We start from the raw sequence: 17,475 nt of genomic DNA, 5'->3' as shown, positions 1-17,475 counted from the left end.
CTCATCTTAATCCAATATCATTTCAATAAATGTTTGATATTTGAGATGGTTGGCCTATTTGCATTTTAGAATTCTTTACTAGTTTTAAAATGTGTACAAGTGATTAAAACACATCATCTCTTCTCTTATCTATACTCTAGTTGGAGACGTGTGGTCTAAAACCCCAGGCGAGCGAGGAAGGATTTGAACCGTGACATCAATTTTTCTTAAGACGGAACGTGGAGGGGAGACGAGTTTCTAAGCATGCGTTTCATGCTTGTTTGCATAAAGAATTTGCTTAAAGGAGCAATCCCAAAAAAATTTCCTTATCATTCTTAGCATATATATATCATTTGAATCACCGTCCTTTTTCTTAGTATTAAAAATTTATCAATCTAAAATGTTTTTATTTAGGGATGTCACTTCTAACCAACTAATGTTAAGTTTTTTTTATTTACTTTTTGAGTACGGTGGAAAGAACTATGGATAGATTTATTGGGATAGTATATGTAAATAATGTATTTATCATTTATTCAAAACTCAATTAATAAAGTATTTTACTAAAATATTTTAGCTATTGGGAGTTTGATTATTGTAGGTATGATACGATTTATTATGTATAGAAACCGGATATTTATTTATTTTTGTATGATAAATTAAATAATAAATCATAGACGATAAATTTATTTTTAATAACCTCCGTCGTTAACGACGGAGAAGAAATAGAAGACTTTTATCAATTGATGCAGGTATCCTTCCGCTTAGATAATAATTTTGACTTATAGATATAAAGTATTATGATTATGTTCATGATTCAAGAGTGATGTCTTGATGTTAGATATTATGTTTATGAGTATGCATGAGGACAAAGGAAAACCTAACATATCATATGATTAAGAAAAACTAACAAATATGTCAATTATTTAACCAAACAATATTAAACATTTTTTCACAATGACAAGTATTTTAAGACTTGAAGTGTGATCTAATGTAGTTTGGTGTAAAAACCAGCTTACTTCTTGAGATGTATGCTTAAGGTGAGTATTATAATAATTCCGCTTAGATAATAATCTCGACTTAGACTTATGAATATAGAGAGTTATGATTCTGTTATGATTGAGAAGCAATGCTAGATATTAAGTTTATAATTATAGATTAGCATGTTTTTATACTAATCTAATGTAGTATTGTGTAAAAACTAGCTTAGTTCTTGAGATGTATGTTTAAGGTCGAGTATTATAACATTAAGGCAAAAACAAAGGTCGTCATTATTTGTAGTTAACGACGAAAAGGATCAAGTTCAAATATTCAACTACATCTTTTTTATTATTCAAAAAATGAATCTATAATTAAAAAAATGAGCGACAAACTACCCACGAAGAGTTTGAAAGTTTTATTCATATGTATCAAAAATATTACGTCGGCATGCACCGAACCCATATTTATAAACCGACGAGAAAAATAAAACACCGACACTTCAGAAACAATCCTAATAGATAAAACAAATTATTTAATGCTATACTTTATTTGAAAGATTTTTAAAATAACTTAAAACAAAATATATAATTTAGTAGTAATTTACTATAAAAAAAAAATATAATAATAGTGTCCATAAGAAATCCTATAAAACATATTTAAAAAGTCCAAGTATCACTTGTCAATGAAATTTATTGAAAAAAAAATATCTATTCATTTAAAGGTTATGAATGATTTTTTTTATAATCAAATAACTTTAATTTCATTAGATTATGCAACTTATCTAATTTGTTTACATTCATATCTTTCTTGTAAAAACTTTCTTAATGTTTTCTTGATTATTATAAATAATGATTTTGGTTTAAGTTTGAAATTCCTTTCACTACTAAAATTTGATAAATGATTTACTAAAACTCAATTCTTACCCAACTAATTATTATTTTTAATGGTCCCTAAAAACAAGTAAATTACCCATTTTCTAAATTTTCAAAATAAAATACTTATTATTATTTTTGAATTTAAGAAACTAAAAAAAAAGAACAAGTCCTACAAAACTCCGAAACATAGGAGTGACCGGTTATACGGTAAGAAAGAAGGACGCGTGTCTGTTTCTGGTCTAATCTTATTTACCCTATATAATAAATTTGTCCGTGTAAAAATTGTCGACGGAAAATTTCCCAATTTCTGTTTGCCCTCATCGCTTTGCTCTTGTTTCCCCTTCCGATCGATCGATTATCTCCTCCTTTCGGGAACCCACAATCGGCAGAATCATTCTGATTCTTTGATCTTTATCGCATTCGTTTTAAACAGGTTCTGTTCATCAAATTTATTTTTTTTCTCTCTCGATTATTTCAAAACCCTAGTTTGATTAGGTCATCTGAGAATGATATAGATATGTTCGTAGGATTCAAGCTCTATGAAATTTTTGGTGCGTCGATTTTAGTTTGCATCTGAAATTGAGGGTTCTGTTGTTGTTGTTAGAATAGATCCATCTTTCATTCATTTAGGGTTATTTCATTTTTTTTCAATCTTTTTTAAAAATATCTAAAAAAAATTAGAAAACAGAAAAAAAAAAATCAAAAAAAAAAAAATTTTGTTCACCATGGCTTTGAATTTTTCCCATCCAATAGTTTCTCCTGTAAGGATTAGGAATGGTTATTTTAATGGAGGAGATAGTTATGGTTTTGAGAGGGATAGAACTGAGCGATCTGGTGGTGTTTCGGAATCCATATCTAAAGAAGTTATTGATTTATTGCCTTCGGATCCATTTGATATGAATGTATCCACATTTACATATATTACTGATTGGTTGGAGAATTTGGACTTAGAATATGGAGGATTTGGAAGAAATATGATTGAAAACAATCAGTATAATTTGTTGGCAAGCTTGAATTTAGTTTGGACTAATGTTGTTCGGTTCCAACCATTTTCCACCGATTTGACATTGCATCCTGTTATTTCCGACGCTTTTTTCCAACATGGTTTAGAGTTGGGTTCTACGCTTGAGTCAGCGAATGTTGAGAGACATGGTTTAGAGTTGGGATCTACGCTTGAGTCAACAAATGTTGAGAGACATGGTTTAGAGTTGGGATCTACGCTTGAGTCAGCGAATGCTGAGAGACATGGTTTAGAGTTGGGATCTGCGCTTGAGTCTGCGAATGTTGAGAGTTCTTCTTATGGGGACGACGAAGGAGTACCAAATGCTTCTCTTGAGTTTGCTCTAAGATTTTTGAGCTTGCGAGATCTCCTTTCTGTTCAAGGTGTTTGCAGGTCTTTGCGTTCTTCTGTTCAGACCGATCCATCTCTTTGGATGTCTATAAATGTTAATTATCCTTTGAACGAGAAAATCACTGATGATATTCTTTTTGAATTAACGAGTAAGGCTCAAGGGAAACTCAAGTCCTTGAGCTTGGTAGAGTGCCCTAAAATTACTGATGATGGGTTTAAACGTGTCCTCGAGACCAATCTTCAGTTAGCAAAGGTAAGTTTATACCCTATTGATTTTACAATTGTTTTATTATTTTGAATATTCAGTCAATATTAAATGTGAGACTATATTATTTGTATCTTTATTGGTCCTTTTTCATTAAAGGCCAGCTTTTATGTATTCCTTTTGAGAAAGTGAGATTCATTTGGTAAATACAAAAGTGATATTCATTTTATATAATTTGTAGCAAGTAAAATCACAAAAAGGGGTTAGTCATTGAAAAATACTTGGTTCTAACTTAAATTAGTTGAGGTCAAACTTAAAGCTATACTCTTGAAGAATGCTTCACAGTTATTATCAAACTTGTCTGCTTTTGCTTCTACTCAGCTGTAGAGTTTGTGCATAGATTTAGCTTGTTTCATGTGTTTAGTCTGCACTCTCAACAATAACGTCAATTATTGCTAATTTCATCTTTATCATAATTTTCTATCTAGATTTAGTTTTTGTGTATTTTCTCTAATCCTTTTTTGGTTCATTTTGAGTGATGCTGTTGTTTTATTTAATTAACTACTTTTAAAAAAATTAACGTCTATATATTTTTTTTCTAAATGTTGCTGCAGCTGAGTGTTGCGGGTTGTACAAGAGTAAGTGTAGAAGGCATTGTGAGTACGATGAAGAAGCTCAAATCTGAAGGTACTTTATGTATAAAACATCTCAGAGTCGGTGGACTTTGTGGAATGAAAGAAAAGCATTTTGAGGATCTAAAAATCTTATTAGAGATCCATAACTGCAAACTACAAAATAATCATAAGCCACGTTTTTTCCGTGGAGGGCATAATCCGTATCTGTTGTGTGACGATGATCTCCCTATTGATATAGAACATTGCCCGAAATGTCAAAGATTGGGACTTGTTTATGATTGTCCGGTAGAGGATTGCCAAGGGGAAGGTGGTAATCGTAGTCAAGTTTGTAGAGGATGCATTTTGTGCATTCCACGATGTGTAGATTGCGGTTGTTGTATCAATGACAGTGAGTACGAGGAAACCTTTTTCCTTGATCGCCGGTGCTTAGATTGTTCTTGGTCGTTGTTCGACGATGATGATAACATTGCTCCTTTTACTGGCGAGAATTCTTCGGGCAATGAATCAAGTGGCTAAGAATTATTTGTAATTTTTTCAAGAGGTAGATTCTCTCCTCTAAAAAAATAATAAATAATGCTTATGTTTGGCAAAAAAAAAACATAATTTTAGATATTATTGTGATGAACTATTAAAGTTTGGCTGGTGAAATTGAATAAGAAGGAAAGGGTGAAATGAAAAAGAATGGGAGGTTATGTAATACCATGACTTGTACTACTAATAATAATATCATTCTGTTCTAAGTGTTTTTTTTTCAATTATATTAACTTTTTTTTAATGTGGCATTAAGTCTTACTTTGTAAAACAAAGTCTATGTTTTATGATTAAAGGGTCATGTATAGTCATGAGAATTAAAATTCAGGTGACAAAAAAATATATTTTTATATTTATTTTTTATGAACTCACTTTAACAAGGTTCTTGTAACTAAACTGGTTTTTCATTTTACTTTCATCTACTTATGTTCACAGTCTCACAGGACATGATAAAAACATTAAAAGTCATGAAAATATTGTCATTGATCTACTCTACAAATGTAACATCTTCTACAAACAATTAATTTACGGAAAAAAAAACATTACCATCTTACATTCTACATGTATGCAACAAACGACGGAAAATGATTTTTTTTAGAGGAATTTATTCCATACAGCGAGAGGCTAGTTTTTGTCATTTAAGTTACCGTCTGTGTTAGGAAAATATATTATCTAGTTTTTCAAATGTTGTTAAGGTTTATATTAACTTCTCTTAGTTAGGAGGTAGAGTTATGAGACTGCCCCTACTATTAAATTTCTTAAAAAGGACATGAATATTAATAGGTCCATATGAACAACTTAATTGCATTATTTGAAAATTACAATTTTAAAAACTGTTTTCTAAAAACTGTCACGCGTCTTCTTTTCAAAAGTAGCATATTAATGTGGACGTGATCTTCAAACTACGAGTTTTGTCTTAAATATTTTCTTAAATTCAATGTTAATCTTATGTCTCCTCTTAGTTAGGAAGTGAAATTAGGTAGGAAATGGAGTTAGGTAACCGTCCCATTATTAAACTCCTTATAAAAGGACATGAAGATATGAGGGTCCATATGAACAAGTTAATTGCATTATTTGAAAATTACAATTTAAAAAACTATTTTCTAGAAAAATGTTGTGTTGCCTTATTTTCAAAACTAACATACTAGTGTGGACGTGATCTAAAAAATGTTATGACATGAAGCTATAATGGTCCATACGAACAAGTTAATTGTATTGTTTGAAAATTGCAATTTTAAAAAACTGTTTTCTACAAAGTGGCATGTTCCTTTCTTTTCAGAACTAACATAATAATGTGGGCATAATCATCCAACTACGAGATTTGTCTTAAACTATTTCTTAGTTTCACGATTAATCTAGTGTCTTTTATTTTAATTAGGAAGTGGAGATAGAAGATTGCTCAAATTATTAAAATTCTTAAAAAAAGATACGAAGATATAAGAGACCATGAACACGTTAATTGTATTATTGAAAATTGTTTAAAAAACTATTTTTTACAAAAATGACACGTTACTTCTTTTTCAAAACTAACATAATAATATGCACGTTATCTTCAAACTAAGAGATTTGTTTAAACTGTTTATTAGTTTTACATATAATCTTGGGTCTCTTATCTTAGTTATGAAGTGGAGTTAGGAGATCGTCCCAGCTAAAATTTTTAAAAATAGACATGAAGATATAACGTTACATATGAACAAGTTAAGTTAATTGTATTTATCAAAAATTACAATTTTAAAAACTGTTTTTTAAAATATGGCATGCTACCTTATTTTCAAAACTAACATAATAATGTAGACGTGATCTTCAAACTACGAGATTTGTCTTAAAATGTATTTTCACGGTTAATCTCGTGTCATTGCTGTTAGTTAGAGTGTGGGTTGTATGAAAAGTTAATTGAATCATTTGAAAATTACAATTTAAAAAATTGATTTTTAAAAATTGTCATACCCCCAACTATTAAAATTCTTAATAACGAATATGAAGATATAATATTGCTTCATATATATTAATTGTATTTTTCAAAAATTATAATTTTTAAGACTGTTCTCTAAAAAAATGTTCTGCTATCTTATTTTCAAAAGTAACATATTATGTGGACATGATATTCAAATTACTATTTTTATTTTCTTAAATTAACAGTTAATATTATGTCTCTTTTCTTAATTAGGAAATGGAGTTTGGAGACAATTCCACTACTAAAATCCCTTAAATAAAAGGACATGAAGATATGAGGGTCCATTTTCAAGTTAATTGTATTATTTAAGAATTACAATTTTAAAAAACTTGTCATGCTGATTCTTGATAATGATTTATTTAAATAAATTTGGATAAGTTTAAAAAATGTTGATAAATAGTGATTTTGAGAAAGTGATTTTTTTTTGTGGTAAAATAATTAAAATGTATTAATATATAATGATAGTTTTGTTTTTAAAGAAATAGAGAGTTATTTTAATTAATTAATTAATTGAGTTATACAATTGATGAAATATATCTGATTATGTTTTGATTTAAAAAAAAAAGTAAGAACAAAGCCTAAATTTTCAAAACTAATGGTCTTGAATTCAAATTACCATATTTGTCTTTTAAGTTTTTTTTATTAAATTAACAGTTAATCTTGTCTCTTTTTTTTTATCTTAGTTAGGAAATGATGTTAGGATTACTAAAATCCTTTTAAAAAAAGTACATGAAAATATGAGGGTCCATATTTACAATTTAATTGCATTATTTGAAAATTATAATGTTAAAAATTGTTTTCTAAAATATGTTATGCTGTCTTATTTTCAAAATTAACATATTAACATGGACATGATATTACAACTACAAGATTTGTCTTTATTTTTTTAATTCACAATTAATCTTGTGTCACTTCTCTTAGTGAGGAATTGGGATTTGGAGTTAATTAGGAGACCATCCCCATCCTTAAAATGTCAACTAATTCGCTTGCAAATAATTAGCTTCCTTATATTACTCATTATTAATTATATAAACATAATACAAAATCAAAAATTCAAAAATTCAAAAACCACTCGATAACGATCCGTTTTACAAATTTGAATTAAATTCAAACTAAATTAATTCAATCAGTAATCCAAACTATTTTATTAATTAATACCGATTCGTATATGGATTTGATTAAATATAGACAATCCAAACTAATATATATATATATTGTGAACTTGAAATTATTTAATAATAATTTTTTTATAATTATTTTATTTATATTTAATTAAAAAATGAAAAAGTGAATTAAGTATATTATATATTTTAATTCAAATTATTTTTGAATTAATTGGATTATTCAAATTCAATCCTAATTAAATTAAATCTAAATTTTATTCGATCCGAATTTAATCCAAATCGGAATAGTTAATAAATTTTATAATTCGGATTCGGTACGGATTAATCCAACAAATGCTCACCTCTAAGATAATCTCATTTAATATTTTTTTTAAATTACTTAATTTTGATTTATTTTATTAATATTTAATGTTATATTTAAAAAAATCGAATAAATAATAAATAAAATACATAAAAATAAAAAAATGGTTGACTAAATGATGCGAAAGTAAAAAATATATTATATTATATTATATTATATTAAAATTTAAACAAAAACAAATTAAAAATATATTTTTATTTATATATTTTGGATAATTTGAATAATCCTAATCAAATTCGAATTTAATTCAATTCAAACTCAATCCAATTCGATTTCAATCAAATCCGAATTAGTATTTCAAATTTGGATCAGATTAAATTTCGGATTAATCCACCTGATGCTCATCCATACCACTTGATATGGTTATTTATTGGTGCGATTTTGGGAAGATCTTTTGGAACTAAATCCAAAGCCTATAAGCTTCTTTAGAAACTAAACATCTCGGTTCACTTCTTCGTGATACACCAGGCACACCCGAAATTTTTTTATACAAATAAGGCATAAACCTCTAATTTTAAAACTTTTTTCAATTCAATTACTATACTTTATTTACATTATATAAATTGGACAAAATTTGTATATATTTATTCATTTTATTCATAATTTTCCTTTTAATTTTAAGTCACCATAATTTGTTTTTCAACTAACCAAAATTTTTGAATTTGTCCCAATATTTCATTTTTTCTGTTTTTAGAATCTAATAAAACACAAACTAAATTAGAAAGACAGATATATGACTTAAAATGAGAATGAAAAAAAAAATTATTAATTTAGAAAAATATTTTAAGTAAAAGTACGAATGGTTTGTTGAGATAATTGAAACTTTGCATAAAAAAATTTATATATAGATAAAAATAGGGGATTGACGCTGCAACGATTTTCTATCAACCCCACCTGGTAGTCACGTGAAAAAAAATAAGTTGTTTTAAAAAAAAAATTATAAAAAATTAGAGAGATAGACTTATAAATTTAAAAAAAATAGAGAGAAAGTCATATTCAGAATATTCTGTCCCGAACATAGTGGATCATTTGTCCCAAACATTCATTTCTCTCTTTATTTTTTTCTCTCTGACTTTTTACTTGATCATTTTTTTTTCATCATCGTAACTTATTTTGTCCATATGGATGTAAGGATCGTTGTGGAATCGTTGTTTTCAATGGCGTTCTCTCTATCATTACTCATAGATATAGATATGTTATAAGTTTAAGATTTATATGTATCTTTGTTCAAATTTTATAGATTTATCAATTCACAAATTAACAACTCAATCTGTTTACTCTAATAAAAATATATTATATTATAGTGCAATTACATATATTTTTGGTTAAATGTTAATATATAAATATATAGTTTTTTAATATTAAAATGTAAGGAAGAATGTTATTGATTTATAAGAACTAAAATGTGATGCAATTTTTCTCCACAAAAAGAAAAGAACGTTTATTCAATATTAACATAAATGCTAGGTTGCTGTACATCTACCAATCATTTAATGAGCTCAACTACATTTATTGTGCACCTACTGCACATTGATGCACATGCTTCCAGATATATGGACTGTGCCCAACAACTGTAATTCTAATTTATTTGTTTTCTAGTTGAAGACATCAATTTCAAATTGATCAATACTTAATTTCTAAGTATATAGTATTTGATTTTTAAAAAAATTAAAAGAGTAAATTACATGTAATGACATAAATTATTATTATTTAAACATATAATGTGAATACTGATAAGACAACATATGCGGTTTAATAGGTTCACTTTTATAAGTCCCTATTTTTTAAATATTTAATAATATTATATATATATTTTTTTAAAAATTCTCCTTTAATATTAAATATATATTATACAATATATATAATTCTTTTTTATCTTCTTTCTAATATATTATTTTCATATTATAATATATTAACTATTTATATCTTATTTTATATTATTATTATTATTTTAGGAACCCAAAAATTTAAATTTCCATTAACTCCTAAATTGTCAATCTACCCTGCATGTGAATTGAGTGAAAAATTACATGTTTTGTTAATAAAAATTCTTATATGTTTGACTGAAATTAGGGAGGAGGAATCAATTGAAATAAATGAACAAATTTTTCTTGTAAATATTGTTAAATTAAAAGTTAATAAAAAAACCAACAAAAACATGTCATCATACTTGATTTGTCGATAATACATTATGATTAGAACTGTAAATTTGGGTTAGGCCTATTGGCCCGTCCCGTCAAACGATTTAGACGGGTTGAGTTGAAATATTAGCAACTCATTTAGAAGTATTCCTACACAGGTTAGTCCGCTCGGGTTGCGGACCTAGGCGGGTCAGACTAGGGTTAGCCCACGGGTTGGCAAATAATGCCATTGTTTTTTTTTATTATTATTAATAATCATGCATTAATGGTGACACGGATGTATGTTGACACAAAACTCGGCTTAAGCTTAGTAAAAAAAATTATTATATATTAAATATTTATGAATTCAATTTTTTTTAAACTTATAATAGAAAATAGTAATAAGTGGTTTTTCAGATTAATAATGCATATTTTTTCTTGGTTTGATTCTTTCAAATTACATTTATTTTTTACAATTTTTTCTATACTAAATTTAAACCAACAACCCCTAACTCTAATTTCATGGACTATAGTCAATATCATCAATTCTTCATTATTTGTATTGATCTTATTCATAATAAAATATCAATGTAAAATAATAATAATAATAATAATATAAAAATCCACTTACAAGAACAATAAATGACCCACTAAAACTAAAAGAAAAGAAAAACAAAACACCATAATTAACCCTATTTAATATTTCATCGTTTTTGATGAATACTTGCACATAGTTTCAAGCATTAAAAGTTTCCATGAAAAAGTTGACAACTTGCAGTGCATGCTGTCAATAGCCATGCAATACAACCAAACAACCAACCACCCATTTAAAGCTTTAAAGCACCCCAACAAGTCTTTAGCATTAAATAAATCTCAACTACATATTTGACCTTGTTTGGAAAACCCAAATCAAACTTTATCTAAAAACTTGATCTTTTACAAATTTCCAAACTGACCCATAATTCCAGCACCCTTAAAATTGAAAACCCAACAGTCTATATAGCATTAAATAAATCTCAACTACATAAGGCCTTGTTTGGACTCACCCATATCTAAATTCATCTAAAAACTTAATCTTTTTATAAAAAAATCAAATTTCCAAACTGACCCATAATTCCATCACCATTAAAATTCAAAACTCAACTTTCTACAACCTCAATAAAGAAGAACTCATATCATCATTTTCATTCTCTCTCTCTATACTCCAACTTTCTTTAACAATGGAAGGATCGATAATGAAGATGGTTACATGTATAATGATGATGAGTATAGTAATAATGGGTGTTAGAGGAGATATGGCTGAAAAATGTACTACTGCTATTGGGAAACTTGGGAGTTGTTTGGGTTATGCGACCGGAAAAGCAGATTCAGCGACCAAAGATTGTTGTAGTTCGGTCTCCGGAATAAAAGAGAGTGATCCGGCGTGTTTGTGTTTTATCATTCAACAAGCTCATAATGGAAGCGCCGCCATTAAGAGCGCTGGTATATTAGAAGGACGTCTTCTTCTTTTACCTTCAACTTGTCATCTCAACAATGCAAGCATCACAAATTGCCCTAGTAATTTCTAATCCTTATCTCATTCTTACTTTATAATTTAGTTTTTATATCAAAATATTTTAAGTCTAAATTACTATATTTATTGGTTTTTATTCTCAATTTGTTATGATTCTTAAATTCGAAAAAGTTTAAAAAAACAAAATTATTCTATATTTGCTGATTATTCTCTAGAAAAAATCCTATTAAAGGAAATAAGAATGTTTACATATTTCATGTTTGATTCTTATTTCTAAATATTTTATTTAATATTGGGTTATTGTTTGATGTTAATAGTTTATTTGAGGGATTTTTTTGGATTTTGTTAAAAAAATCTTGTTTTGATAAAAAATAATTTTAAGTAATTGGGTTTTTGTTTAGTTAGAATTACTCTTTTTATAAATATCTATTTTAATTGATAATTTATGTGATTTGATATATTTATAATCTATGTGATTTGATATATTGGTAATCTATGTGATTTGATGATTAGAATATAATAATATAATTATAATAAAATCTAAATCTAAAAAAAAATAAATAATAATAATAATAATAATATCAAAGAGCTCTTTCTTAATGATACTTGCAACCTTTCTTTAATAAATAAAATAATTTTATATTTACTCCCTATAAGTGAAAACTATTTGTGTTTGATTAATGTCTCAAACCTAATTTTTAACAAAAAAAAAAAATTTTGAGTCACCTTTATTGCTAATTTAATATCAAATTTTTTATCTACCAAGTAATACTCATCGTGATACCTGTTTTAGTTTCTTATTCTTTTTTTTTTGCACTATTCAAAGTAATTTTTTTTTCTTTCTTGAATTTAAGAAACTACCCACATTCATACCACATTCATGACCCTATTTAAATTTAAGACATTTTTAACAAGAATATCAAATATGTGATTTTTAAATTTTTTTTAAGCACTATTCTAGCTGCTTAGATAAAAATAGTTTATATAGATATAGAGTTTATAAATTAGAGGTTATCAAGTATTTTGAATGAAACTTGACATTTTCCAATAATATGTTGTGCTAGTGACCGTGGTTAGAAGGATAAATTTGACAAATTTGTTTGTAATATGCAGAGCTTCTAAATCTACTGCCGGACTCGCCAGATGCGAAAATATTCACAGACCCTCCATCAACAAATGGGACTACAACTACTCCGACCACGCCTATTCGGTCGAGCGATAAAGGCTCCGGCAGTCGGATAATGAATTCTGCTCCATATTTTCAGGGATTGATGATGGTAGTTGTTGTGGCTGTTCTTCCTTTTACAACGGAAATGTTTTCGTTTTAATGTGTTAGTAGTCTCTTCTATTATATGTTTGGTTCTTTTCGGTTTTTATTGACATTTTCCATTTAGAAATTATCCCCCATGACTTCTTTCAATGTTCTGTTAGTACCCTATTTTGTATCAGTTTCGTTTTAATTTATAAAACTTTAATTTATATTTGTTTTGTGTTTTTTAAGTAATGTATTGGGTATAAAATAGTTGCTAGATAAGTAAAGTTGTATTTCTTTTGTTATGGTCAATTTATATTAGTTAAAAGTGAGCATGGTGATTTTAAAACTCACATCTATCTTGAGAAAAATCTAACTAATTTGTTAGCAAAAGTTAATTCAATAAAACTTTTTTTTATATTCTGTATATATATGATGCATAACCAAGGTGAATATAAAATGTTGTCATGGGCTGGGGAATGTCAGTGACTAGAAGTGCGACGATTTGTGAAGTATGGAATGTTAAGAATGTTAAGAACGCAATGAAATGAGAATTGTCGACATGAAAGGAATGTGTGTCTTGACAATTGTTTTAAACCATAAAAGAATTTCTTTTAGTTTGCTTCAAAATTTTAGTCCTATAGTTCTACGTTTCTTAGTGCGTTAAGTAAATCACAGCAAATAAATCACAGTTATATTAATCTTCTAATCCGAGGGCTCTAATTGTGTCATATTGTGCGAGAAAAAACAAATTAAAATAGGCGTCCCACTTCAAACTTATCATTGGTCTACTTCGTGTAATGAATTATTTGAAACTATAACTTTTTTATTTTAGCTTAGATTTCAATGATTTTTTAGTCATTTCCTTGGTAATTGTTAAACTTACATACTTTTTTTTTTAAAGTTTATTATAGGTTTCTAATTTAAAGAAAGTGTATTAAACCCTTTACAAATTCAAATTCAAGTGGTTGAGATGGATAAATTCATTTTCAAATATCAAAAAATTTAGAAATGAATGTCTAAGAGTCAAACTCGTGATCTTTAGTCTCTTAATACAATTCTTATCATATGAACTACTTTAATAAGCTTAACCATATCCAAATCTTAAATCAAATACAACAATATTTGAAAGTGAAACTAATTATTTTTACAATTCAATATGAAGTATACATTACATGAACAAGATTATAATCTTTAAAAGAAGAATGAAAAACAAGTAATGTTGTTGATAACATATAAGAAGAAATGAAACAAAAAAAAATAGAATTTGATCAATTGTTATGTTCTCCTCCTAGCCATAGAAAGAGCATTACCATCAAATAGATCCTCTATTAAAGTCTCAATATCATCAGGTTGATACTTAATATACTTTTCAACTTGCCTACTTCCATCCAAATAATGTTTAAACCTTCCAAGAAAAGCTCGATAAGCCGGAATTATTACAGCACTAATCGAAACCCTCAACTCGGATTGCAACTGTTCTTCATTCACTACCCATGTACTTTGATTCCTATGTATTTCTTCTATCATATTATTAAAACTCTTGAACCTATCTTTAAGTGCTTGTTTTTGAACTTTACCATGAGGTTGCAATAAACCTTCTTGACTCAAACAATTCAACACTTTTCCCCAAGTCTCTCTTTGGTAGTTCTTGTGGTATTGTCTTACCACGGTTGATCTCACCCTATAACGAGTGTCCCCGATCAATTGAAGGATTTCCGTCGACCCTTTTACCTTTTGTAGTATGTATCTTCCGTTGTTCATCAAGAACACCGATTGTAATGAAGGATCTCTATATAGTTTTGTTTTTGCTTCTAGATTCTCGTCTAGGAGTTCTATTACGGTCATTAGTTGAACTCCAAACGGGGTTAGTTTATCTCCAATTCTTCCTGGACTCATTTGCATATGATCATCGTCGTGACTCCTCTGAAAATACATTCAATATTAACTTACACTTCAATTTAAGGTGTTTTAAACGAGAATAAAATGGTTGGAAGTAGAAGGATTTACCTTAGCAAGGGACGAAGTTCTTACGAGGGCTTTTTCCTTTTGAAATATATGATCAAGAGTATCTCTATATTCGCAAACATACTTTAAATAGTTCATAACATAACGAGTCAATGGATGAACCGCGCCACCAGGGACCGGTGTTCTAGCTGCATCGCCCTTGATCGAATTCTCTAACTCGCAAAATATGAAAACCGCAGCCTCTCCTAACCTATCCGTTGCTGCGAGAATCTCAGACTTCACCTCCCTACTGCAACCTTCAATGGATGGAATCAAATCCCTTAGAGTCTCGTACATGTCAAGATATTTGAACAGCTTCTCCGCAGATCGTTTCGTTAGAACAACAGCATCGGTAAAGTTCAGAACCTGTATTACGATTGCCCGTGCTAGGTTTCCGAATAAACTATCAGCGATTTCTCGATCAGAGAAGACGGAATCGCAGAGCTTACGTTCGCCCGGGAAGAATACCGTCGTGCATTGCTTTACTGATTTGATCCATTTTCCAATTTCTATTTCGAGAGATTCCCATTGCATCTTTTGTATATCTTCTATACTTGTTTTTTCGAAATCCATACTTGTTAAAGCTTCTTCGATTGCGTTTCGCCTTGAAACGCTGTAGATTTGACAGCATTCGTTATCGTAACCGGCTGAGATCATCGTGTTCGCGATTTTGATCATCTTTGTTACGAAATCGTTCGGATATCCAGGGAAAACGATCTCCTCTTCATCCTCTGTTATCGTTTGAATCTCATGGAAATTATTACTCGAATGATCTGCTGACGACGAGGATGTACTGTCGTTACGAGAAATGAAAGATGAATGTGATTTCAAATTGTTTAAATCCATTGATGAAACTCTTCTAATTCTAGGACCTTCAAGAACATCGCGAAATTCCTCCTCTAGAAACGACATTGCTCGTTGAAGAGCCATACTCGTTCTGTTTAACGATGAAGCTGTGGCTGAATCGGAAGGGAAATCGCTGAATGCGTTTGTGAGTTTTGAAATTTGATTAACAGCGTCGAAGAAGAACGAATCATCTTCTGTCATTTTACCAAACCTAGCATTTGCATCGCCGGAGTAGTATTTAGCGATCCTGGCTTCAATGATTTTGGAGAATGTTTCGACGGTTTCTGGTACGTCTGGAGGATTTGATTTGTCATCGATGGAGGAAAGAGTATCGATGAATTGATCGATTTCGTTTGTTACTTGTTCGATGTCATGATCTTGAACCAAATCATCGAAGTTTTCTGCGACGAAATCGTCTAGGTATGGTTGTGGGAGAGCGTCGTCGGAAGTGATGGTGGACGATAAATCGGGTGTCCGGGGACTGGATTGATCGCTTTTGCGGCGTATATGGCGTGCTATGAAACTCCTCGACTTGTCGGAGGAGAATGGTTTGTCGCTGCTCTGTGTCATATTATTGTTATTGTTGATTCAATTTCAGAACTATCATTGTTTAGGTTTTGATGATTCTGAATCAGATTAGGTTAACAGGTTAGGTTGGTTGAGGAAGAAGGAGGAAGAAGAAGGAACTGAAATGAAATGTTTGTTTTTGAATTTGTGGTGGATGAGTTAGCGCCATTTTTGGGTAGTTAACAATATAAGGAAATTAAATACTCCAAGATTAGCAAAATTAAATAGCCCATCAAACTTTTAACAATAATTTCATTATATAATAGGATGGTTCAATTCTTTTTTTTTTTTTTCCAATATAGTATAAGTTGAGAAATTATGTATGGGTTGTTGGTATGAACAATATATAACAAATGAAGTTTTTTTTATAGATAATTTATCATAATTTGAAAATTTATGAAGTTGAATAGTCTTTGAATATCGATAATTGATTGCTCTAGTTGATTCACCAAAATATTTAATTATTCAGTGGGGTGTAGCAATTGGAGGGGAATTTATTATATGTGGAAAAAAAATCGTGAACAGTCTAAATTCATTGTAGGGAACGAATTTTCGATTAGTTTTTTGGACGACATTTGATGTATTGTCAAAAGTCTAGATACGATGTATAATGAGCTTGTTTCAATTGTTATATGTAGAAATGTCATAGTTAATGATATTTTGATCATCGGTCTAGTGGTTTCGCTAGCTGGATTAGATATAAAATGAGATTAAATATTATGGAGATTTCGTCCCATAATAAAGTTTAATTTTGGTAGGACGCAAGAAAAGTGTTTCCGTCTGAATAAAAAGTTATGCGTTGATAATATATAAATAGTTTTATGTGGGGCAATGTTACAATTTGTTTGCTAAGATAATTTCATATAATTTTTGTTGGAAAAAAATTTGTGAGTCAAATATTTTATCCAATATCTCGTTCTTTGGATGGAGCGTTATTTACGGTGGAATTTTTAAAAATGATATGTGCATAAAAAAAGTTGTATTATGGCTAGTCGTATGTGCCACGAAAATGTTGAATCGACAACTCACTTATTTTTGCATTGTAGAGAGGTGTCTAGTATTTTGAGTCTTTTGTGGAGTATCATCAGGATTTATTAGGTAATGTCCGAGTCTTTAGGTAGTTGCTGAGAAGTTTTGATTGATGCGATTGATATGGTAAGCCTACATATTTGTGTTA

The 17,475-nt window shown here is 29.0% G+C and overlaps 3 protein-coding genes across 3 annotated transcripts; 2 read left to right on the top strand and 1 right to left on the bottom strand.

The window, feature by feature from the left end:
• Positions 1-2,108: 2,108 nt before the first annotated feature.
• On the top strand, positions 2,109-4,721 carry LOC124912307 (F-box protein SKIP14-like). Its single transcript, XM_047452904.1, has 2 exons — positions 2,109-3,436; positions 4,003-4,721. Exons 1-2 carry the CDS (start codon positions 2,558-2,560, stop codon positions 4,537-4,539), a joined length of 1,416 nt encoding a protein of 471 aa, XP_047308860.1. The 5' UTR covers positions 2,109-2,557; the 3' UTR covers positions 4,540-4,721.
• Positions 4,722-11,233: 6,512 nt separating this feature from the next.
• On the top strand, positions 11,234-13,105 carry LOC124912247 (non-specific lipid transfer protein GPI-anchored 1). The gene is made up of 2 exons (XM_047452814.1): positions 11,234-11,670; positions 12,740-13,105. Exons 1-2 carry the CDS (start codon positions 11,334-11,336, stop codon positions 12,952-12,954), a joined length of 552 nt encoding a protein of 183 aa, XP_047308770.1. The 5' UTR covers positions 11,234-11,333; the 3' UTR covers positions 12,955-13,105.
• Positions 13,106-14,046: 941 nt separating this feature from the next.
• LOC124912461 (exocyst complex component EXO70B1-like) lies at positions 14,047-16,307 on the bottom strand. Its single transcript, XM_047453088.1, has 2 exons — positions 14,902-16,307; positions 14,047-14,802 (listed from the first exon to the last, which is right to left on the bottom strand). The coding sequence occupies exons 1-2, from the start codon at positions 16,299-16,301 to the stop codon at positions 14,157-14,159; spliced, it is 2,046 nt and encodes a 681-aa protein (XP_047309044.1). The 5' UTR covers positions 16,302-16,307; the 3' UTR covers positions 14,047-14,156.
• Positions 16,308-17,475: the final 1,168 nt, after the last annotated feature.

Source organism: Impatiens glandulifera, chromosome 8 (assembly GCF_907164915.1).
Source record: "Impatiens glandulifera chromosome 8, dImpGla2.1, whole genome shotgun sequence".
NCBI classification, from domain to species: domain Eukaryota; kingdom Viridiplantae; phylum Streptophyta; class Magnoliopsida; order Ericales; family Balsaminaceae; genus Impatiens; species Impatiens glandulifera.
This window is presented reverse-complemented; position numbering and strand designations above follow the sequence as displayed.